We start from the raw sequence: 24,842 nt of genomic DNA on the forward strand, positions 1-24,842 counted from the left end.
GTCCACATCAGCCATTGCACGAGCGCTCATTCTCTTTTTCGCTTCTCTTTCACCGGGCGTTCGCCATCAGCGTGCATGAAAGCGTTGCATTCACATCGCGTCAGTCTCTCGTTTCTGCAATGGCGCGAGTCCGCATTCAATTCGAAAAGGAATCGGTGAATGCAGGATGTGACTGCGTTCGCAGTCGGGGGAGTGTGCAAATCTGTGAACGTTCTCTTCTAAGCCTCTTCCACACGTTTTGATAGTCTACATACATGCATTCTCAAGTCCATGTACTACATAATGCACATACAGATGTGTGAATAAGTACATAGCCGCACATGCAAACTGTATCTATTCATGAAAACGTGCATAAAGGCATTCATATATGCATTTGTATGTATGCATGAGTGGATTCATGCATTCATGGTGTTCGGCGAATGTTCGCGGCGGCCATACCGACTCTGCACCGGTCAGGTTGGTGGTCTCCGTTCGTTTCCCACGTACGATCCTATCTATCCTTGCTGCAGCTCCATTCGAGCCTGCCATATGGTTAAAATATTTATGTAACTATGAAATATGTGCGGAGTGCGTGTCCTCCGTTGCTCTTCGTCCCTTAACACTTTTTTATATCTATATTGTATCTGGTATTTTTCTACAATCCGCGCGTATGTCATGTGTCCGGTAGCGTCCTTCCGGGGGGCTCAACTATCCGATACACGTAGTCAACAACCGCAGGAGAATCTCCGTGCATTCCACGATGGACCTCGGTCTACCAAACGACAAAACTCCGCACCAACTTGGCGTCGTAGAAAGAGATAGAGGCGTAGAGAAAATCAGCTCCGACCACAGGGTCCGTGCGAATGGCCCTTCAAGGCCAACCGCCAACACCAACCCTTCCATACGGACAACTTCGGGATACTCTGCCACTCGGTTTCCTCGTCTTTGCTTCTCTTTTCTTCCTCGCTCAATCTTTTTACCCAACCCAGTCGACTCGCCTAAAAAACTGACCGTTTTACTCCTTTAATACTCTGCGACATGACCCTCGAAAAGGATGACGACATGAGGGGCGACAACCTTCGAAAAATATTGTGGAGATTACATTTTTCAGGCCTGTCACAGAGGAAAAAATTCGTTCAACGTTGTACGATCGGACATTTCATTCGAGACTCACCGGCTCATTGAATCTTGGGTTCAATTGTTTCCAACAAGAGAAATCGGCTCAATGGCTTTATAAAATGATCTGATTGTCGAGAAAGCAACTCTGAATTACTGTTCTTGGCTTCGATCGAATGATGTTTTGCTTCAAAAAAGATGTTTTGTTGTATACGTACGATTACGAAATTTTCGTGGAAATTTCTTCTTTCAAAAATGGTTTCTGAGGGGACACAATCGAATTGCGAGTGTTTTAAAATTACCAGGGAAGTTTACGGGTTCGAATAGAATGCCATTAAATATCTCGAATCATCATCAACTGACTTGCTCTTTTGCGTCTTCTCAGTCTTTCGTTTTATTGTACAACAACCGTGGCTGGCGAGCTTCTCAGCGACTCTCTTTTAAGGGTGCGTTCGTGCGGTAGCGGGTAAAAGTGTCGAACCGAGGGTGAGCACAGACTGCATTGTTGATCGGGTGACAATTTTCCTCAACTTCTGCAGCGCAACGAAAGATGTCAGGAGTTACTCTCGGCCAAGGTCAGGGCCACAGGGTTCAGGAGACCTTTCGGGCTGAAGATTTCGGCGTGTTTTCACGACAGGCCAAACACCAGATATCATTATTCTCGACGTGCAAACTTTTCACTTGAAAATTCTCCAGGGAAAATTGCCTGATTAATTTTACATTTTTTTAGCTAACAAAGACTTTATCTCTCATGATTATGACCCATTTTCATGAATGCTTCCAGGTTTTACAACTTGCAATAAAAAAAACATTCATAAAAAAAGATTCGTAAAAAATAAATTTAAGAAACTTGAACGATGCAATTACGTGAATTTTATTCAGCTTCAACCAATAATTATCAAAGTTGACCAATAAAAATGTTACAATAATCGACTCGATATCAAAAAGTGCTGTAACAACTCCGGGGCTCCTTCTCAAGAAACATCATCTCGAAAATGGGGTTGCTCTGGTGTGAATTCAGGGAACTACGTACCACCGAGGGTATGCGTTGTCCCCGAAAAGTGCGAGGGTGCAGTTTGGTCGCCGAGGACCGGAGAGACAAGGGAGGGTTTTGCCAAACGTTCAGGGTCTGTCGGTGTTGCAGGAGGGTTCTTTCAGCGGTGGAGGACTGACGGGGTTCACACGTTTATTTTAGTTCCGCAACCCTGCGTTGGATGGAGCCACTGTTTCGCAAATTCAGTTGCCACGAAATGGAATTTTCAGTTTTTCATTGCTTTTACTCTGGCAGAGCGTTTCAAATAAATTGATAATGAGCATTGAGATCGATACGACATTTTGTGGAAAAGTTTTGTTTGAGTACATGTTCCGTAGAACCGAAACTGCATCACCGTTCGTTAGAAACATTCGTGACTAGAGACCTGTGCAAAAAAAAATGTCTCAATCATGCGATCACCCGATCAAACTTACAGCGCGAAGCACGTATCGATATAATCGCTCAGCGATATATTTTTATACGTTTCTCGATGAATGAAAGGAGAGAGTAAAGTGAGAAGTAAAGTAGTCTACATAGCCGTACAGCGGTTATTGATTTCCGCGAGAAAGCTCAGCTCCGCGCAAACCTCCTCCCTCGGACGAAGAGCTCTGCCACCCTCTCGCTACCAACACACCAGCCGAGTCGATGCGATGAAACCAGCGAGAACCGAGTTCCAACGTTTTTTTTTACTCGAATCTCTAAAATGCAGGAAATTTGTTCAACGCCAACAAATATTTGAATGCTATCGAGACAACAATTTCTTGCAAGTCGGTATATCTTGACGTCCAGGGCACGTAGAACGTTTCAAGAGTCATGAAAACACTGTAATTTTACTAATGATGTAATAAAAACGAGTTCAGAACAATTGAAATCGTTGCGAAACATTTTGTATATGATTTCTGCTCGATAGTGTGACTCACCTGGTTCTGTTCGATAAGAAAATGGTAAATCCAACTATCCGTTTTGTTGATTAAATTGAATGGACGAAAGGAATTTTATTTTCATATTAGCGACGTGAAAAAGTAGCAAACCAACTGCAAATCATAATTTTCAGTGTTCATCGTTTCTGATTATGACATAAATCAGTAAAATTCATAATAAAGATGATTTTTTTCTTAGCGTTGTCTTCACGTCACCCATGGAACATGAATCACAGTTTTTCGTTGTCAGAAAATATGAATTTACGTATCAAGAAACACTTAGAAAACAGCACAGTTTTCATCGTCAAGCCTTCACATTTGAGCCTGACACGTGGAAGAAGATAATTGAATATAAAAACTGACATTTTTCAGCGGCGGTAAATGCTGAGATATAAAAAAATTTATGGTCGAAGATCTACTATAAAATTATTGCTCCTCAATGGTCGGAATGAATTTATAGCGAATACTTCCATAGAAGAGGAAAGAGACGTTTGAAATAAGTAATAATTTTTTTAGGAGCTGCAGTCGTGTCGATGATTTAACACTGACAGAGGATCACGAACAATGCGTGTTCCCGGAGCAGGAAAAGATCGCGGGTCGCGCGATGTCAGATAGGAAGGTGTTGTTTAAAAATCAACGAGGGGGGTGACTTCGCGCGTACACACACTGTCGGGGCGCTAGGCGACAGAAGTGGAGAGAGGGAGAGAGAGCGAGAGATGGAGAGAATGGGAGAAAATCAGCGATAGGCGAGAACCCAAGAGCGGGGCATTTTATGTTTTGATGGCGCAATAAACCGACATAAAGCAGCAATAAAACGCATCGAGTCACAAGTCCGCTCAGCTGATGCTGGTTAAGTGGCCGATGGAGGCGCTGCTTCGTTCGTTTCCCCATCACTGTCACTGGATTCCTTTCTTTCCCTCTCTCTTTGCATTTTTTACCATTTTTCGTTTTGCATAAACGTTTGGAACAAGTATGACGTCATTAATCATTTCCGGAAAACAGCACGTGCTATTTTATTGTCATCTCTTGGTAGCACGTGCTGGAAACGGCGTCGTGCACAAATCGAAGATGCGCTGAAAATATCTGGGGAGCGAGTCTTTGGCCACGAGATTCCTCGTACTACTTCCGGAATTCTTCGCTCTCATAATATATTTAAAGATCGTGCTGAACTTTGGAACTTCTTGAAAGTCTCGAGATCGTAACTTTTCTCTTATAATTTAGAACGTGTGAATATTCATCGTGATTCCATAAGTTTAATGACATCCGGTGGAGATACTTCGCTAATTTGGGGTGCTTCGTGCCAACTAATTATTCACCGTTTTATTGCGATAATACGACGTAATATACGCACCTTTGAGGAGTCACCGAATTTATGCACCGTTTAAGAAACTTTTGGGGAATTCGACGTTCGATCATTTTTGTGATTCTTAAGTTTCGACACCCGTGTTTCGATCCTTTCTTTCGAAACTTCAACGGCAGACTGCCGAGGGGAAAAAAAATCGGATTTGCGAACGAGCGCTCGCACCGCGAGAGATCAGAATCCTTATCTCCGTCGTGTCGACGAGAACTGATACGAGAAAAAGACAGAAGGAAAGACAAAAAGAAAAAACTCCAAGATCACTTCGAAGCGGTCGTCGTACTTTTGTCAACTCTCTCGCACTCTCTCTATCATCCCTACAATCGTTGCGTTTAACGTTTTATCACGGACAGGAAATCTCCGGGGTGTTCGACCACGGAGATACGATGCTTTTCTGTGGATGATTTTACTTGCTCCTCGAATCTCCTACGAACCGTTTTACGAGAGGATTCGATGAGAAACTCTGGTTAATCAAGGGGACACGGAGGAACTAGAACTTTTCTACGAAATCAAGAATCATCGAGAAAAACATTTCGTTCTTTCAATAGAAAGTATAATTATAATTACTCGAGCTTTTTGAATGTAAAGTGAACGAAGAATTCATCGACTTGGCGAAGATAAATCGATTTTTTTCACACACGAATTTCATTTTCAATCGACTGTAATTTCTTCGCATACTAACATATCTTGTAAATACTCGTGATATGCCTTAATTTTTTGATTGCCCGTGTATAATTGTTGGTAACGTACCATCTAAGGATCAAAATCGCATGCGCGTGGGTCTCCAGGTATCAAGGCAGATTTCTTTACCTGGAAATCTGCGTTGCGCAGTCGGTAAATCGGTGAATCAGCACCGGCACACTTTGATTCTGCAACGGAAGGCGAACAGATTCCCCTCCACCGGACGCAATGAAATAACTTGTATGCATAAACCCGAGCATGCAACATAAAAAAGGAAAAGCCCATAAAACAGTAAGTCGATGAACTCTCGCTCCATTTCGATCTGGCTTGATTCATTCGAATGTATCGGTACGTCAATTCGCTATATTTTTCCGTTTTGTTATACATTTTTTTTCACTCAAATAACAAAGTAAACACCCGTTCTACGAATGTTTGAGTTTGGCTTTTAAATTCTCCGTTTTCCTTCGTTACTCGCTCATCGGTGAAGGTTTTCTCGTTCGGACACGAAGCAGATCGGTGACTTTGATTCATTGCCTCGTCCCGGAGCACTTTCGAGTGCTCCGAAGAATCTTTCAATGTGTGCCGTATTCCTTCACTATGACTATCCCCGCTGTGCCGAGAAGCGTGCAACAGATGCGTGTAAAAAGCTCGTAAAATTTTGAATACTCAAAGGCTCCACACCACTCAATTTCTAACTCACAATTCTTTCTTTCCTCGTCATCGAAATCTAAATTATTATTATTTTTGTTCACGATGATTTCTAATTTTTTGCGCCATTCGTCAATTAAATTTTATAGAAAACGCGGATGTTAAAAAAATCTTCAAATTATAATCAGCGAAACGAAAAAAATGTTATGTACAGTCCACAATTTAATCGAAATAGAAATCCTTGGATGTAATCTATCGAATTTTGTTTTTTTTTTTTTCAATATCATAATAATGCTAATAATGATAATAGTGACGGTGGAATATAAAAATGTGTCACAGGTGAACGGTAATAATGATATCACCGGATACCTACTGGTAGATTTTCTTAGATGCCATAAAATTCCTCGTTTGCTGATCGGAGACAACGAGCGAAGCCTTTCGGGATCAGAATAGAGAGAGCAAAAGCGTTGATAAAAAAGAAAGAAAGATGAGGTAGGGTGAGAAGAGGATAAGCGAAGAGGAAAAGTTGCCGATATCGTCAAGAAGATGGCGCACTCGGTGTCTCTTTCGGGAACTTTGTTCAGGGCGTCTCCCTGCGTCCTGTTTCACTCTATTTATCTTTCTCTCTTTCTCTCTCGCTCGAGCAGGCTCGCGCGCTCTCGAGGAGTTTGGGTCATCCTGGAGTACGAACGATCCTGCCTCTCTCGAATCTCGAACCAGTGCCCATCTCTCTTTTTCGTTGGCTTTTGCTTCTCCCCCGCCCTCCTCCGCGTCTTCCCCACCTCTTCTCGATCAGCTCAAAACTCTCGAAATCTCGAGAGAAAGAAAAAGAAAGAAGGGAAAAGAACGTACGAAAGGCAGAACGCGCCCGTGATCCTCGAAATTCCAAAAGACAGTTTCAGCCTGGACACTTGTTATCCACGACTCGAATCTCTAGACACGGCACTTTCGATCCAACCGTCTTCTTCTCTCCACGTCTCTTTTTCGCTTTCTCTCTTTATCTCTCTTTCTTCCTGCCGGATCATCCCGCCAGTCCCCGAGAGCATTCTGGTCCAGCAACAAATCACGTATTTCGTGTAGTCACACGCGCCCGCTGACTCGTTCGAAAAGCCATCGAAACGACACTAAAACGAAATTTTATTGCCACGAAAAATCAGCTGAAATTGATATATTGTTCTGGAACAAAGACCCTCGTACGATTGTTCGTGTACGAATGAAATCGCAGTTTGCTCGAACAAGTGATTTTCAGGAAAACCCGAAACATCCCTAAAGCGATTGAACCTGTTATTTGTTGAGAAAATCATAGTTAAAATATTTGATAAATCATTCGTTCATGCATTTCATATTTACTCTCAATAATTCGGAAACACTTGTGACTTTTGCACCCTACGTTTGAAGAGTCAGGAAACAGCATTGCTCTTACTTTTCATCGATTTTTTAAAAAACTCATCAAGTTTATCTCGTACGTGGATCTTTTTTCAGTTACAGTCGTCATGTTGTTGGCTCTACTCGGTTGCTCTAAGTTCAACTCGGGATAATGAAAAATGGGTGGGGGATTCGAAGAGCCGATGGAGCTGCGGTAGGTTGCAGGAAGATCTACGTGTCGTGAATTCGCAGTGGGATGGTGTAAATGATCGATCTATCACGTAACTGACAGCCACGTATGGAGGCTCGTGAGAGGTTCTCCCGTGCTTCGTCTCTTTCTCCTCTCGCCTTTTTCAAATAAATATATAGAGGACATGTATGGCCATAAGGGCCATCGGTAAGAACTCCTTGGGGCATTGCACCCTCCACCGTAAGATTTTTCGTTGCAGAACTCAGGACGCGCGATATCGTTCGTCTTGGCTCATACTTTCCGTCTCTATCTCTTCTCCTATCGCGGCTGGCTCTTCACGGGGTTTGATGGTGTTTCGCAGGCACGAGCCTCACATCAGAAAATAAACAGGAGAACGATCGACGGACAAAGGGACGCGGCGAGGTCGATCCAGCGCGTCCCAGAGAAGCAGGTTATGCCCTTTTACTTATTGCGCGTTCGTACCAGAGGAGTTTTTCCCTCCGTTCGTGTTTCGCGCACTTTTTTCTTGCCCAAACTTCCAGATGGCTCGTATTTTGCTCCGTGTACGTTCTGTATACCGAAGTTCTGGTATTGCCACATCGGCGAGACCAAAAAGAATGAGGGGGACAGAGAAAAAAAGCAAAAGATGCCCCAGAGGACCGGAGCACGAAGACTCGGGGCGTGACGAGGGGAGTCCAAGATTCGCGATAAATCGTCGAACGTGAAAGGAAAAGGGGAATAAAAAAAAGCAAAGAGATAGAAACTCCAGCGCCGTCTACTTTCCGCTCTTCAATTTTTCGTGCGCTCTTTCGCCTTCTTGGATTATATTCGAAGAGAATTATTCACCTAATCGGGTCTGGTGGAAGCGGGGCCTATCCGGAACAGCCCTTATTTATGCGAAACACGTATAATGTGTGGGTATGTGTGTAAATAGTAGCGTGCGGTAGTCATTTTATTGTTGGTGGGCCGTGCTCTCTATTCAACTTGTTGGCGAGCTGCTGCACCCTCGGAAGGAAAAACGTACAACCCCTTTCAAGAATCTCCCTTTACGTCGCTCGCATATTTCGCAATATACTTCAATGTAGATCATCCCCCACGCGTTCTTCAATCCGACACAAAGGGCCGAGGGAGATTTTTTCATCATTATTTCCTGTTATACCGGACGTAATTTTTTCACAGGCGGTGAAAAGGGGTTTGAGGGATAGAACGAAGACGGCATTTTCAAAAAAGAACGCGGAACGAATTTATCACCGTTTTTCTATTTAAGAAAATGGGGAACAAAAAACAACAACGCCGGAAAGTGGCTTTGGACGAAATGCGGGGGCAGAAACTATTCGTCTTCGTATATTATGCATGCGTTAAGAAGGGTGGGAGTTCTCGGGAGATTCTGGGACATTTTTCTCGATACTACCTGAGAGCCACGCCTGGTACTTCGTTTTTTTCTTCTTTGGGCATCTTTGGCTTGTTTAGCTGTCAGTTCTCGCCGACTCTGGGTCTTTAGGCCTCCGCGTTTCCCCCCCTACGCAGGTGATCGCCTGTGGTGAGGATTTTTTTTTTACGAGCTTACCTTAAAAATTAGATTTGTCTCATTGATTTACGTGGTAAATCCCACGATACGAAGATACCTCCTAGCGATGAATAGTCAATTTTACAAGAGTTTTTTCAACATACCGAGGAATAATCGTCTCTTTTTTTCTTCTGTTTCAGAATTACCGGGAGCATCGAAACTGTGAGTATCATGAAGCGATGTTGTTTTAGTTTAATCTCGGATCGATCTTCCAAAGAATAATTTAGAAGGATGATTATTAATTTTGTCAGTGTGCGAAAACATCGAGAGTCAAATAATAATGAAGAAAAGTTGAGCGGGCTCTTTCGTTATTATTTGAAAATTTATTTGACCCCCGGGACAGGGATACAAGTCGGCGCGCATTGAGACTCTCTCTTGGTCTCCCTCTCTCTTTTTGTTCTTTACTGTGATTCAGTAAGAATAATTTATCTATAGTCGTTGAGAAAATTTTCGAACAATTTGCCCGGTGAATTGTTGGGAAGAAGACTGGTGAAAGTGGGTATTAAAAATGGGGCTGGCCACATCAGAAGGGGGAATATCCCGAGAATGGAAGAGATCGAGACTGTTCTCTTGACAAGGGAGGTTTTTACCCGCCTCCGTTTTTCCCCCTTCCCCGGCTTTTTCTGTACCCCACACTCCTACAATCCGAGATGAGCGCCTTTTTCGTTCTGCCCTTTCTGCCGCTAAGACGCTGCCGCTCGGGAACTCACTTTCTTCCATTCTATGCGCTCCTCTTTCTTTTCCTCTCTCCCTTTTTTCTATCCTCAAATAAGCGGGAGTGAGTGCTTGATGCTCTGTCGGTCTCGACGAGCAGGAAAGACGTTTCGATATATTCCAACGGGGACGAGTTTGGCGTTTGCCAAGATCTCGAGAGTCTTCTCCCATCGGAAAAATACTCCTATCGCAGAAAAAAGCGAAAAAATAGCTATACAAGAGTCCACTATCTGTCTGCAGCAGAATCCGAAAGAATTACGGAGCCAGTGGATCTCCGAAAATATTTTCTTCGTCCAATATCAAAAAAGGTCTCCTTCGAGATTATACAGAATGATAACAATTCATGAAAGCTGCCATAATATGCAATCGAATGTTTGAAAATATTTCATTTTAATGTCCTCGATTGTTTGTCCGAGCTGGATGCTTTGGAAAAAAATCACTATGGAATTCGGAATGCGATGTGATATCGGTAGAAGAATAAGAGTCGTCGAAAGATCAGCATCGAGACGTATTCGAAATAGTGGGAAGTGAAGAAAGAGCAAGAAACGGAATTCGAAGGGAGAAGTTGGAGTCGGTATAGGTCGATTCCTGGTTGAACGCGGTGGAGGTTCGGCGAGAAAGGAGAAAAACGAGGAGGCAAAGATATCCGAGCATTGAGCTGCGCTCGTATAGACTGGCAGATGCGAACAGGAAGCTGTGGGTACGAGGGAGACAGGACGACTCCGAGTTTCGTGAAAGCTTCGGGTTTGCTGTTGGTGCTACCGCTGTAAGTTCGACACAACGGCCAAAGAGAAAAAAGAAAATGGAGAAAAAAAGGGTAAAAAATCAGGAAAAGGGGGGAGGGAGAGAGAAAGAAAAACTCACAGAAACGATGAACGAGTGAGTTCTGGTAAGGTTGGGAACGATGAGGATCAGGAGGAAGAAAAAAAGAAGAGAAGCGAGTTGGGAAGGATCCGAAAAGATAAGGCGAAAGAGAGAGAGAGAGAGAGAGAGAACTGTAGGAGAGGCGATCTTCTGGTGGAATGGGTACATACAATAACGTGGTAGGATATTTCACGAGTGTGCGTCGTCTGAGCGAAAAGAGAAAGGCAGCGAAGAAAGATATGCGGTGGAAAAGAGAAAAATATCATTGAGGTGCAGTAGATCTGTATACAGGAGGAGAAGAAGCGAGAGAAAAATAAGCGGGAAAGAAGATTTTGAAGGCAGCATCAGAAGCGGCCAGCAGAACTAGTGAAACTGCATGAGGAAAAGAAGGCTAATAAAATGAAAGGATCCTTCGCATGGGGCCAAAACACATAGAAAAGAGTGACTCGGGGTTGGCACACGGCTATCTCGCAGTTATGAACTCGCTCTGATGTACAAAATAAAATACGATTACGTGCTATTAGACTTGTGACTGCATCACGAGCCCAGAAAAAGCTGGAGAGAAAGAGAGTAGAGAAAAGGGAGCCTCTCGTGGTATGCGAAGTGGCAAAGTGACAGGTCGTCCAGACTCTGCGCAAGGACGTCACAAGCGGTATATAATTACGAACATAGTTTTGCTGTATAAAAGATGAGAGGAGAGAGTGGGAGGAAGATTGAACGCGAAGAGGGTAGCGATGGAAGAGAACGCGGATGAAGCAACTAAAACAGAACGATATGGAAGAAACCTTAGCTGGGTGTGTACACCGCGAACGAAGAGGGAAGAGAGTCTTGTCGGGAGTCATCATTCGAAGTAGATATAACCACATAGTTGTGAGAGGCTTTAGACCGTTGGCATGTTGTTCGCGAGGAACGACCTACAACACTAATGCACGAAGTCGTGTTTTCGGTGGAGAAAATGAACGCGTAACTATAGTGGCCGGGCGCAATAGTGACGAGAGAGTATATGTCTGTAGAATCGTCATGAGAGCGCTTATACAGTCGGGTATATTGTATATCGCGCGAGAGAGAAAAAGATAAAGATAGAAAGCAAAGAGTGAGGGAGAGAGAGAGAGAGGGAAGGGAGCAGAGAATCGTTGGAGTTCGAAGCGAAGAGAGTCGTAGGTACAACGAGGAGCGAGGCTTGAAGCCAGTTGTGGCAGAGGAGCGCCGGGTATACACCACCTCGATCAGGATCGCCAGCGACGGCAGCAGTAGAAACAGCCGTGGTGGCGGCGGCGGCGGCGGCGGCGGACCGCGTCTGGAAAGAAAAAGAGAGAAGCGAAGCAGTCATCGGCGACTCCCGCGTGCCCGAGCGAGAAAGAGCCAACTTTCGGTCTCCCTCACTCCCGTATTTCTTTCATCTTATTCTCTCTGTTGAATGTCCCGAAGAGCGAGGAAGCGAGAGCGAAGATCGAAGAATCCAGAGGGTCTGAAGCGCACCGTGAAAGACGGAGACGGAAGAAGACACGAACCCGTGCGAATGAGACGAGCGAGTAGAGAGTGAGCCAGCGTCGAAAGCGAGGAGCGCGAGTAACAAAGACACACTTCGAATCGACGAAGAGTGAGCAAAAGCGACGGAGAAATAGAGAGAGAGAGAGAGAGAACGTAGCAGCACCGCGGAGACCCATTCATCTTGGCGCGCCTAGCCTCGCCAGGATTGGCCAGCGGTTCGTAAGGCCGTCAACCGATTGGCGGGCTCTGTTTACCAGCTGTGCCAGTAGTTGTCGAAGAGGGGGGATTGCCCGACGAGAGACAAGCGGCGCCATTATTGTAAGGGGTTACATTTAGCTGGCCGTGGTGTGTAGTACGCGGCGTTCGGGATAGGGGGCTATAGTACCTTCATGCATGGCCCATAAAGGATTCGTCGACTATCCGAGAAGTACGCAAGAAACGGCTTCTAACACCTGACAGGCCCTGACGCGCGCGCCCCGTGTGCTCTCAAACACCGTGCATTTTCCTTCTCTCGTCGCTTTTACTGTTTTCCCACCGTGTTTTCATCCACGAAGAAGAGGACAACGTCAGCGTCACACACCAGCGTAAAACCGTCCATCATTATATCTCTTACTGACGTTGTAAACACAAGCTAAACATTTTTTCGCGTGTCTTATAATTCGGCCATCCTTGCCGTCATACTCCCTAATAAGTCAGTGCGTGTGTGAGAAACAGCTGCTCCAGCTGACTCGAGGTTTCCGACTCCTGCAAATTCGCGCGCGCCCTGTCATCAATCCAACGTCATCGACGTGCTACGAACCTTCTTTTTTTATTCCCTCTTCTCCTCTTCTTCTGCTGTCTCCTTGGCTTCTTCGTAGTTCGCACCGAGAGGATTCATGTGTAACTCTGTGACACAAGCATGGCAAGACGTTAAGGGACTCAGTGTTTAATAAATAGTTGAAAAATGGTATCGTAGCGATCGGCGATATGCAAGTTAATTCTCTGAGCTCGATACCGCTGTGCCCAAGCTCTTATTCTATTGTGCGATGTGTCAATTGCGTTCAGTGATATAAAACGGAGGAATAAGGGAAGAATCGCAACAAATACAAAGGGTGTTTGAAGAAATAGAAAGAGCTGGAGAGGGAAAGAATAAGCGAGTGAGAGCGAGAGAGAGAAGGGAACAACAAGCGAGGGTAAAGGCACCAATAAAGAGAGCCAGAAGCGACATAGACCCGGTTGTCGTTGGAGAGGGAGTCATCCTCGCGGTCGCAACGTGGACCAGGGTACCGGCGAGGAGGGGGTCACCTCACCTCGGATCTCTCTTCTGTGGCTTCGGAAGCGGTGCGTCGAGCGCACGCTGGAAAACGACGCGAGTACCGGGTGCAATTCGCACCTGGAATACGAGGAACCCCGTGGTCGCGATAAACGGGCGTGTGGTACGTGTTTACTTCGTACAAAAGGAAAAAGGAAAACCCAAAAGGTGCTGTTTTTGTTTCGTTGTCAACTGGTTTTGACGATATTTTGTGATACACGATTAGTAAGAGGGAGGTCGTGCTGTGGCTGCGTGAACGCAATAGTGAACAATAGCCCTTAAAAAAGAAAAAAAAAAAGATAATCGACGAAAAAAAAGGAAAATTAAATAAGCAGAGTAAATAACGAAATAGGTGGAGGCAAGGATGGCGAATTTAGAAGGACCCTCCTCGAATAATCAGTGCATCCGGTGTTAATGAGATCCTCCGCGTATTCACCCTTTCCCCTTTCCCCTGATTCCCCGGTTCGCGCGCGACGTACACCGAAACATTGCGCTCGTGCCGTCCAGCAATGAGTTCGAAATTCATAATCGATAGTATGCTACCGAAGTATCATCAGCAATTTCATCATCAACAATTGTTCGCAAGTGCAGCTAATTCGAGTACAGTACAGGGGTGTTCGGGTGGTCCGGGCTCAGCATCGAGTCTCGAATCAAGCCTATCGGCGGCAGCTGTCGCGGCTGCGGCCGCGAATTACGCCCAGCACAGTTCACCGAGTCCGACGGGCTCGAGTCCCCAGCACTCGGGTAGTTCCGCGTCCACGTCACCCGCTGCTAGAACCGCATCTAGCATGTATCCTTACGTTTCCGCAGCGGCGGCTCATCACCATCATCAACAGCAGCAGGCCGTAGCCGCTGCCGCTTTTGGTGCGACCTCGTCCATGGTACCTGGCTTTGGTTCATCAGCGGCATCGAGTGCTGCCCTCGCGGCTGCGGCTGCGGTTGACGCCGCTACCGGCGACAAATCGTGTCGTTATACCGCGAGTCTTACCGGCAACGTTGCCCCTAGTTCTACCGATCCTATGGTCAACTATACCCTTAGTCATCATCATCAAAATGGTGGTACCCCCGGTGGACTCGTCTCATCGGCATCAGCCTCCTCCGCCGTATCAGCGGCATCGGCTTCTATGGCTGCCGCCGCACAATTCTACCATCAAGCGGCCGCTGCCTCCGCTGTCGTTGATCCTCTAACCTCATGTCAGCAACCCGCCAACCCTGGACAACCTGGTATACCGGACATACCGAGATATCCCTGGATGTCCATCACCGGTAAGTTCGACTATTCGCTATTTACCAATTTTTTTTTTTTTTTTTTTTATGAATTTCATCTCGAAATTATTATACATCGGCACGTTTCTACCACGATAATCACATGTACAGCTTACGCCTCTCGCTTGGTTTCAACTTATTTTTCTCACATTCCTGAATGCATGCTTTGACATAGAACCTCGCAATCACCGCAGCGTACAACGGTGATTTCTTCAAAGCTTACAAGATTCGTCGATAAAGGTCTCGAGTTCTTCATTTATATGCTATTCCATGTTACAAAAATTAATTCATTTCGCTGTTCCCACGAATGTAGCGTGAGTTTGTGGGACTTGTCAAGCTTCATGGAAGACTCGTTCTACGGCTCGACGCCCTAATTTATCATGAAGGAATCTTGTAACCGATATTACGCTGTGAAGACTAACAATCATACGAAACAATAAGAGTAATAACAATAGCGGCAACAATAACACTAATCACAACGGCGCTGATGATAAAAATGATGATAGCAACGATAATGACAATAATAATGATAACACGAGTCATTACATTACTTGAATGTAGCTATTACGACTTCCGATAGTAGGGCTCCTCGAAATAATTAATTTCTATGCGGCCGCTTGCACCTAATCATCGTTCCAAAGCCTAAAACGGATTCGGAGCTTCAACGAAAGTGCGATCCGTCGCACGGTGGCACGTCTTACCGTCGCTAGGCCTAACTTACCGTCGTGGCTCTTCTTGAAACATAACAAACAGTGACGGGTCACGAGTGTTCATATGGTATTCTCTAATGGCTGTAAGGACGCTGCTCTCTCTCCCTTCCACATAATCGTGACAAGCTCAAGCGCCTCTCGTGTATCACGCCAATACATCACTCCACAACCGCGTAAAGTTTAATGGCAGATCGCAGATACACACACGGAACGTGTTCTTCAGGGTGTAAAATTCCTATCCTCGGCTCATGGTGGCACCGCGGCTATTAATGGAACGGAGCTCTCCTTGAGATCGGAGAGAGGAAAGCAAACGCATGCATATATGCAGCTTGTGGTCGTCGTTCCGCGGCCGACGGAACGTTTCGCTTCCTCAAGATATTTCAATCGGTCAGAGAAAACGCGAACGTCATTTTTCTAGATTTATATCATTCGCTGCGTTGTTTTTTGCGGATTATTTCTTTATATTATTTTTAATTGCTCACGATAAACGTTGTGCTTTAATAGCATCCTCTTTTGTACTGGCTGACATTGTAAGGCGGAGATATACAATATGATTCTCGACTACCGTACAACGAGAAAATGTTCTCGTTCGAGTTTTTCACCTGGCAATCGCGGAACACGTTTTTCCCACGCCTTGATTCCTTCAGCAGCTGCAACATCCAGAGCAAAGATAAAGTCAATAATTATTCCGTCAAAGTAGTCTAGCCTGCGCTATGTCCAGCCGTAAAATATGCACACGACCCTCGTCGCGTTGCTGATGGCAATAGCATATTAGTCGAATGGCTTTCACGTGTTTCAGGAGAGTCTGAATTAGTTCGCTAGCATGCATCATTGAAGGAACCGGAGCCATTAACAAATCGATCGAGTTTTAATTTTAACGGTAACTCGGACGAGTTAATCGCTTTACCGGCATCGCGAGTCAGTCCGTAGCGAAGTTAATGTCTCTCTTGCAGTTGGGCCTACTCAAAAGAGCTCTCTCTCTCTTTCTCTTGTTCCTTACACCAGCGATACTAGAATCTTTTTATCATCAAGCAAGTAACCCTGGCAGCTTTTATTTACGACAAAAAGTGAGATATTTTATTGTCAAGCGTCTGAAACGAGCTCCCGATGATGAAGACGCGACGGCCCGATCTTTGCAATGCAAATACATCCATAACGGAATCGCCACCTGCCGATCTTACCGTTGATCGAATCGCGCGAGTTGTTTTAAGTCGATTCAAATTTAACGCGATTCCCCCTGCTCGCAAAGCTTGTCGCACCATCGAATTCACGTCTTTTATCGCAATTGGCACTTCCGGTTACAAGTATTCTTGCGGTTATGCCGGCATATCTATGCCAAGCTTGGAACACTGCAACAGACAATGTTTCAAAACACAAATCTTTGACAGTATTTCTCACATACATGTATATAATCAATCATACATATACATCAGCTTGCAGAACTTCTACCCCATTCGGTAAGCGCGTGGTTGAAGAAATTACCACGGGCACAAAGCTCCTTTCTCTCCTTCTCCCGGTGGTGGGCTTTGCTATACAGTCTCGTTAGAACTCCTAATCTCTCGTCTGGCTTTCTAATTGCGTCTCCGTTTGTGATAGTTAGGCACGCGGACCGTCGAGAGCCGACGTCGGCGTCGGATCCTCGTTTCCGGCCGTTACCCTTTCCCTCCAGAAGAGCATGCGTTTTCCGTTTTCTGAATACGTATATAGCTGTAGCTCTGTTCATGTATACGTTATACGTATATGTTAAATATAACACAGTAGCATGCACGCCCACCTCTAACCTCTGTACTCGAAGCTTTTTCCTCTTTCCCTCTTGTTTTCTCTTCGTCCTTCCCTCGCATCCTCTCCTTTACTCCTCCCTTTTAGTGGAGCCTTGTACGCATATTATAACTACACAGTCAATGTTATTTTCCGACGTCCAATTACCTTCCGTTGTTTCGTGGGCTGGAATTGAAGGAATAATATAAATTCTCTCGTTTTCTCTTTTCAGACTGGATAAGCCCCTTCGACAGAGTCGTATGCGGTGAGTAAAAATTGATTTTTATCGTACTTTATAACACGAAATCCCTTATCGGTAATGTTAAATATTAATAATTATAACGCATCGGACTCAGCACACATTTATCTCTAATTGCAACGTTTCATTTTAAATCAACGAATTCGCTCTTCGGTCGATCTTAATTCGTGGCACAATGTGACGAATTTAGGATTCAATATTGGCTAGTGCATTTCAAAATGGCCGCTTAAAGAGAATGAGAGGCAATGAGCGAACCGGCTGGAAACGAATGGATTGCTACAAAAAAAAAAATAAAAGGAGAGAGCGAGAGAGGGAGAGGAAGAAAATTCACTTTGGGCTCTCGTTCTCAGCACATGTGGCCACCACATTTTCGCTGCTCGAGAAAAAAAAGAGAGTGCTCGCTCCGCGCGTTCTCTTCTCGATTTAATCCTCGGTATAGTATCATCACCGGGAGGGAACGAACTCGCGGCCCACCCAGAAATTCGCTTAGCTACGGGACTTCGATATAATTGACGTTATTAATTTCATACGCAACATATTTTCATGCACTCGTGTAATGAACGTGGATCGGCTGCTTCACGCCCCGGCATTTTCACGTTGACTTTTGAAACGCTGCTACTTTTCCGATTCTTTTCATTTGTCATTTTTTTTTTATCAACCAAATAATTGTATCAGACTCACTGAACGTTCAACAAAATTAGTTCCCCGGAAAGCTAATCAAACATTTTTTCAAAATATCAAAAGAACTTTCACTTTCCTTTGAGTATATCAAAGTAATTTATATTTCGTAAAAATTTCTAGAAGCCTCAAAAATGATTTTGCTCCCCGCATGGAAATTTGAATCAGAACCGAACGCTCCTGAATATGACAAACAAACTCAAACAAATAAAAAAACACATTGGCACGATACTGTCTTTCAAAATTCATTGATACCGCAGTGTCTTAAACATTAAAATGTAATTGAACGAACGAAAATATGCTCCACACGTATTTTGAAATCTTGATGATTAATTTTTCGGGTATTTGCACGCAAAAGAGGAAACCGAGAGCCGGAGAAGAGTTCGGCGTGGACGCGAACGTAGGAGGAACGCAAGAGCGCGACGTAACGTACAATATAAGCTAATACTTACGCTTCTGGAGCACGCGAAAGGCGCGTTTACGTGGTCGGTAGTACCTGTCGTCGATCTCGTAAAGTAAATGCGTATATATGTGTGTGTATACCATGGGTATGGAATTGAGGGAGAAATGCGAAATACAAAAGCGAGGAAGAGAACGAGAGAAAGAGAGACGCTCTATCCTGGTTGGCTATCTCTTAATGCTCGGCACTTGCTGGCACACAATGGCCACAATGAATGACGATTAAACACAATTAAGATTTCGCAATGGGCCTTTCTATCACCGTCATTCTTCATCTCGCACTCCTTTTTTTCCTTCTCCGTCTCTCGCACCCCGTCGCAATACTTCGCTCAATTCTTGAGGAGCAATAACTCCCATGGCTTTCGAGCTATGAACACGTTCGTCGCATACAAAACTATGCGACGTCTCCTATCAGTGCGTTTGTATGTACCACGCTTTGAACTCTCTCGAGACAATGTGCGCCCAGCCCACGTTTGCTACTTTATAATTCAAGCTCTTTATAAGAGCGCAGCCGTTTTTTTTTTATTTCTTTACTCGCCCGTTGGCGCCAACTAGTCGAATAACGTTTCGTTCAATCGCACATACAACGAACGGGCACGCTTTTTCAAGTTGACTCCGTTTTGTTTTCCTGATAACGCATTAATTCGCTTTTAAACCGCTCGACGTTAAGTGCAAATTGACCTTTGGTGGGTTTTAATTGAACACTCCAGTGGCACGAGTCGTTCCATGTCGATATTGCCATGAAATTTGTTCTTTCTAGTGCTATGACGATGCTCGGGAATCAATTATTACAAATGCCAGTTAAGTTTTCGGATGCAAAACTGTATTCCAAAAATCGTTTTAGAGATCTAAATCGAAGTTTCTAACCCTCGAACCGATAACGTGAATGAAAACCTCCGAAAAGGTTATTTTTTAGTTGAAAAAATGTGGGTCGAATGGAGGTCAAACGGTGATTCATTCGACCTCGAGCTCCAATTTTCTTCCAATTACCGGCCTTTAAACGCCGAAGAAAAATGGTACTCCTGTTATTTCCAAACGTTAAACTCTCAGGTTTGATAATGTTAATAAGCCTCTGAATTTTTACGTCATCACCTTTCAGAAATTCACCTATTTTGGACATTTAAATTCTCCCAACTTCGGTTTCCTCTTTTCAAACATTTCGATCACAATGAAATAAAAAAAATGTTAAAAAAACATTGTTCGATACGATATCTCATACCGCAGTGAGAATATTTTCGTTAACAATTGAAATATTCAAATGAGTTGGAAAAGAAAAATAGTAAAGACACTTTTCCCTGCTAACCCAGGTAACCTCTTTAATATATTATAATAGATTTCCGGAAGGCGTCCTCCTACGCGGGCTTTTCTTGGACTGGCAATCGAGGGTAAACAACCGAAATTGACACTATAAGTAGCCTCAGCACACATATTGGGTGTAGTTACGATCGACAGAGGTGTTGAGAAAAGCGAGAGCGCTTCTGTTGAGTCACCTCGTAAAATCATTACGTCCTTCAACGTCGAGCTTTACGCTCCTTTATTGGAGCGACCGCACACACCTGATCCTTGTAAACCAATCTAAAGGAAACTGTTGCGGCTGATTTCGAGGGTCATGATGAATTTTATCTCGCTCGCTTTCAATTTGAAATCTGCAGAAGTGTCTCCGTTTTTTTCACTCCGAATAATTTCATTCTGAAATAAACAAAATTGCAGAAACGAATATGGAGAAAATCAATTATTCGGGCTTCTATTTCGGAACAAAAATTTGATAAATTGAAATTTGATAAATTAAGTTAATCTTTTGTCGTCGCTGCTGATACTCTTCCCGTGGGTTAACAACGTGCAATAATATTTCGAATCATAAAATTTCCATTCACAAGAAAATGAAAGTGAATTTGTGTTTCCATAGAATATTGTTTCACGAAAAAAAGTGAAATTAATCGGGACACTGTGGCAGAGTAATATATGAATAATCTTCTCGGATCCGAAAGAAGAGGCGCCATCTCACGGCCTATTTGCATAATGGCATTCTTGAGCTTTTATCGCGATGTATAAAAATGTATGTGTCCAGTACCGAGTACGTTGTTGTAAGAGTGTCTACATACAGGTTAGCGGCTTCTTTCGCTTCGCGGTGTTCCCATTAACCTCTTTCGTCGATTCCAACTCTCGAGCTCACAACAGGCTCGTTTTCCTTATTTATTTTTTCACTCCTTGGGCAACAGCCGTCTCCTTCTCCGTCCCCGCTAGGCGGGGAGCGTTCGGAGTATCTCAGGTTTTGAGCTCCACCATTTTTCTCTTTCCTTAATCTTCTTTTGTTCGCTTTTGCCCGTGGTCCGAAGCCAAGCCTGCTGGCTGTTGCAGCATCTCTTTGTCCGCGTAATCGCGCCACATACAGGATTTAACGTCCCGCTGTTCTCGTTCTTGAAATCCCTTTGACGTAAGACAATGAAATTCATTTGCTTGAAAGAAACTCGATGCAATATCCATACATTTATCCTCCATAGAAACACTTGAAAAAAATAAATAAAAAAATTACATTTCGATCTTTGTTTTTTGGAGCAAGCAATAAAATCGAGGAGGGTCGACCGAATCCAAATTGCAAATGAAAGAAGCGAAGTAGGTCACAAAAACAATTTGAATAATACAAAAATAAACTTCATTTCGTTTGCCAGCCATAAATCCGACTCAGTAATATCAAAAACATCCCATCGTTTCGAGCTCGAGAGCCATCAGCCAAACTCGAAGCGCATTCTACAATATGGCGTATCCGAGGAGATGAAGGAATGGCGCACAGTGCGGACACGTACGCGCGATAGATTATCCTCGCGTTTTCTGTACACGGGATCCTCGACAGGGCAAGAGCATTTTTGTTGGACCGAGCACTATAGAAAACGACATAGAGGCGATTTTAGAGGGAGACAGAAAGATGAGCAGGATGCCTGGAGGGGAGAGACTGTGAGGAAGTGCTTGGACGTTGAATGTGTACGTGAGAGAGCGGAAGAGGGTCCGAGTCTAGCAGTAGCTGCAGCGTTTGGGAACGTGTCCGTTCGGATTTTCGGTTATTCTCTGCGTGTATTTATATGTCTATATACCACATGGAAGATAATGCATAATTTATAATCAGTCCGATCCCGGCTGGTTTCAATGTCGGTGTTGCTTCACAACGGAGCCTCTGGCGGCGTTGTATGTAAACAACAAGAGCCAAGAGAGCGGTAGAATAAGCCAGGGTGTCTCCTCTTCGACCTCCGCAAATGTTCGCGAACGCCATGCCCTCATTAGCATTCGATGATGGCGGCCACGTTCTGTAACGCTCGTACATTATTCCTCGGACTTTTGCAATCTCCCAGCAGACTCCCCTGCTAATTTTTCGTTTTCGGCACTCCTCTCAGTCATCCTCTAAATTACGAGACTTCCTTTTCATCCATTTTTTCCACTCCCCCTCATTGAGACCTTATTCATAAGTATGCTCGTCCACAGAACGAATTCAGAGGGTATAACGGCTCGCTTCAGCCCTTCGACCAACCTTCGAGTGCCCAACGAATATCTTTCTTTCTCACCCTATTCGCCACTCTCTTTCTCCCACATACGCACTTTGGACCCCCTTTTTCCGCTTTCGGCACTTTCGATCACCCAACCGATGCCACAAACTCACCCGAAAACGTCTGGAACCAATCAACCAGATATCTACTCACTTCTCTGCCCTCCCATTCCTAAAGTACGTGTCCCAAGAACCTCGGGATAAATTCCGAGTGTGAGCATACCGGGGATCCCATATTACGTTGAGAAATACTCGAGAATGCCTGATTGGAGAGAATTGACGATGTACTCAATGGACGACGGATTAAAGGAACGTCCTAAGTGTTAATTATTGCGATTGATCGATGGCTGCTCGATCAATGCTTCTCTTCAACAGTGTCACAAATTGATCCAAAGTGGAACCCCTCTGTTGGGCTACTTTCTTTATTATTATTTCCAATATATATTCGGCTTCGAAGAACTACGAGTTCGTAACTTGTAATAAATTCCTTGTAGCCATTATTTGGCGGTAGAAACACTTGTAAATGTTAGAATTCGTTCATATCTGGATGGCTAAGAACGAGAACTAACTATCAGAAAGTTCTCGAGATAAAATTTAAAGTTGACATGATATTTCTCATCGAGTGTTTTTGTTCAAGAAATTTTGCAATCACAAACTCATATTCCGATATTCAAAATACATTAAAAGACATTTCATGACCGATGAATATTTAATCGGGAAAATTTTTATTATTTATGATCATCACTTTATTCCCATTTTTCCGAATGCCTCGTATGGACGAGTTTTTTTTTAAATAGAAAGAAGTTTGAGACGAGAAATCTGAGCTTGAAAATGAAAAACAAAGTTGTTTGGTTTTCTACGGTTATACGTTGGAGATTGTTTGGCGCTGTTTTCGCTAAAAGTGTGCTACTAGGTATACGCGAATACCTAGGTAAAGAAGGAAGCCCAAAGGTGGCCCCGGTCAGGTCAGAATCGTGTTGTCACAGAGATTATTGAAACTGCAGTTTTATGGGGCCTTAAAAGCAGTTTAATTGCCGTTATATAAGTGTTTATGTGCTGCCAGGCTTGTGTGTGCCTTTGCCCGTGTGCCACCACCCTAAACGTTTATTTTATGGTCATACGACGCGACCGAACGAGAGGCTGAGGTGGGGGCAGTGTGCGAAGCGTACATACCCCGTTGTCGCGTGCCATAGTCGTCATATACGCCCGAAGACTCCGACGAGTTCACAAAACTACCTTATACCCCCCCCCTCCCCCCTCCCTCCCTCCCCTTCTCAATCTCACTCTCTTCCTCGTCTTCGCCGGGTCTAGATTTTTTTCTCTCCCTCACCTTAACACCGGACCGCTCAATCTTTATTTCCACTTTGAATGACGCGTTTGAAGCTACAAAAATATTCGAATGGATGTTAGTCGAGAATTCTTCTTGTCACTTTAGAATCGATCGTTTGTGTCGGTGGAATGTGAGGGTCACGGCGAATTCTCTTATTGATTTTGTTAACGGAAGTAATTTTTTATTTTTTGCTCAATCTAAAAGAATATTCGATGTTAATTTATCATTTTTTATGGTCGTTGATAAATTTCGGAAGACAAATTAGGAGGATTATTTTTACACACGCTATGGACCCATGTTGGTTCGTGAAAATTGTGGTTTTTTCACATTTTTCGTGGTACAAGAAGAGGGTTTATTGGATGAAGAGCGAGAAGCCCGTTTTTTAGAAAGTTTACGCAACCCGATCGTTCTCACCGTCGCTGGCTTTCTCTTAAAAATTTTCTTCCCATTTCCACGAAGAAAAAAACGTTTCCTTTTTTTCACTGGCATCAACCCCGGCTTTCTCCGCGTTGTACCCTTTGTCAGTTTTTTTTTCTGCGAGAGAGGAAGAAAGGGTCGCAATAAAGTTTTACCTGATCCGAGAAAGGGCGCGAAGCGGAAAAAAAGGAAGAGAAACTCGAGGAAAACTTAACGTCCGTATGTTTTTTCATTCTTGCGCGAAAAGTTTGTAAATCATAGTGTGACTCGTGGCAGAGTGAAAGTAAAGGCTTTTCTTCGAGAGATATCTCCAGGGAGAGGATTGTGACTTCTTGGGACTTCAGTTTTACTTCGAGCTTCGGCAAATACGGAATACGAAAATATCAGTAGCCCGACAACGTAACATAATAAGAAAATAAAGTAAAAAAGACACGTAAAAAATATCGCTCAATGTGTGAGTATTTTTTTTTTTTTTCATTCATGTCGCAACCATAAAAAAATCCTTGGCACGTGGATGTTTCGCCACGTTTTGCTTTTTCAATCAAATTTCCATTAATTGCGAGTTCTCGATCATATAAATAAAGAATTTTTATGTTCACAAAGCAGCAAAAAGGATTTTCGTCATTTCTTATGATACCGTATTCTTGATTCCAATTATTCGTCACTTACCAGAATGAAATAATGTCACGCGATATGCGCAATACTTTTCGTTCGAGTGCTCAATGTCGTAGAAAATATAATTTTTTTCACCTTTCATTTTTTCTTTTCCATTTACTTCTATTCGTAATATCGAGAATTAATAATGTTGTATTGCTGCCGAAGAAAATGGCGCTCCAGCCATTTTACTGTTTCTCCAGCTCGGTGTTTCGTTCCTTTTTTCCCCCCTTTTAACGATCGTTGTCAGTAGCTATTCGCTGTTGTATATTCTCGTGTAACTGGAAGTATGCAATTATTATATCGTGCAACTCGTGCGCACCAGCCAACCAATTTAGTGTAATTATATCGCGGTCATTATCTGTCCATGGTTCTCCTCCGCGCTTACTTCTCTATGTATATACTTATATATATAAGTGTACAATAATGGTTGAGCGAAACGATTTTCGCAGCAATGGGAGCATAGCTTCTCAGCGTTCGCCATAGCGAATTTCTTAGGACTCACGTGAGAGGCTCGATGAACATTCCAGTTTCTGTTCGCGTTTACTCGAGTAAGACTG

The 24,842-nt window shown here is 43.9% G+C and overlaps 2 protein-coding genes across 3 annotated transcripts in view; both read left to right on the plus strand.

Moving 5' to 3' along the window:
* The window catches only part of LOC122407957 (uncharacterized), a 291,189-nt gene that overhangs the window by 148,739 nt on the left and 117,608 nt on the right, over nt 1-24,842 (plus strand). The window contains exon 5 of the mRNA XM_043414446.1: nt 8,997-9,018. Coding sequence (XP_043270381.1) covers nt 8,997-9,018 — 22 coding nt within the window. The remainder of the gene's footprint in view (nt 1-8,996; nt 9,019-24,842) is intronic.
* Nucleotides 12,268-24,842, plus strand: part of LOC122407641 (homeobox protein abdominal-A homolog) — a 43,036-nt gene continuing 30,461 nt past the window's right edge. For both annotated transcript variants that reach the window (XM_043413979.1, XM_043413980.1), the window contains exons 1-2: nt 12,268-14,482; nt 17,183-17,215. In XM_043413979.1, the coding sequence (XP_043269914.1) occupies nt 13,726-14,482; nt 17,183-17,215 (790 nt within the window). In that variant the 5' untranslated portion in view covers nt 12,268-13,725. The remainder of the gene's footprint in view (nt 14,483-17,182; nt 17,216-24,842) is intronic.

This window comes from Venturia canescens, chromosome 3, assembly GCF_019457755.1.
Source record: "Venturia canescens isolate UGA chromosome 3, ASM1945775v1, whole genome shotgun sequence".
Lineage (NCBI taxonomy): Eukaryota > Metazoa > Arthropoda > Insecta > Hymenoptera > Ichneumonidae > Venturia > Venturia canescens.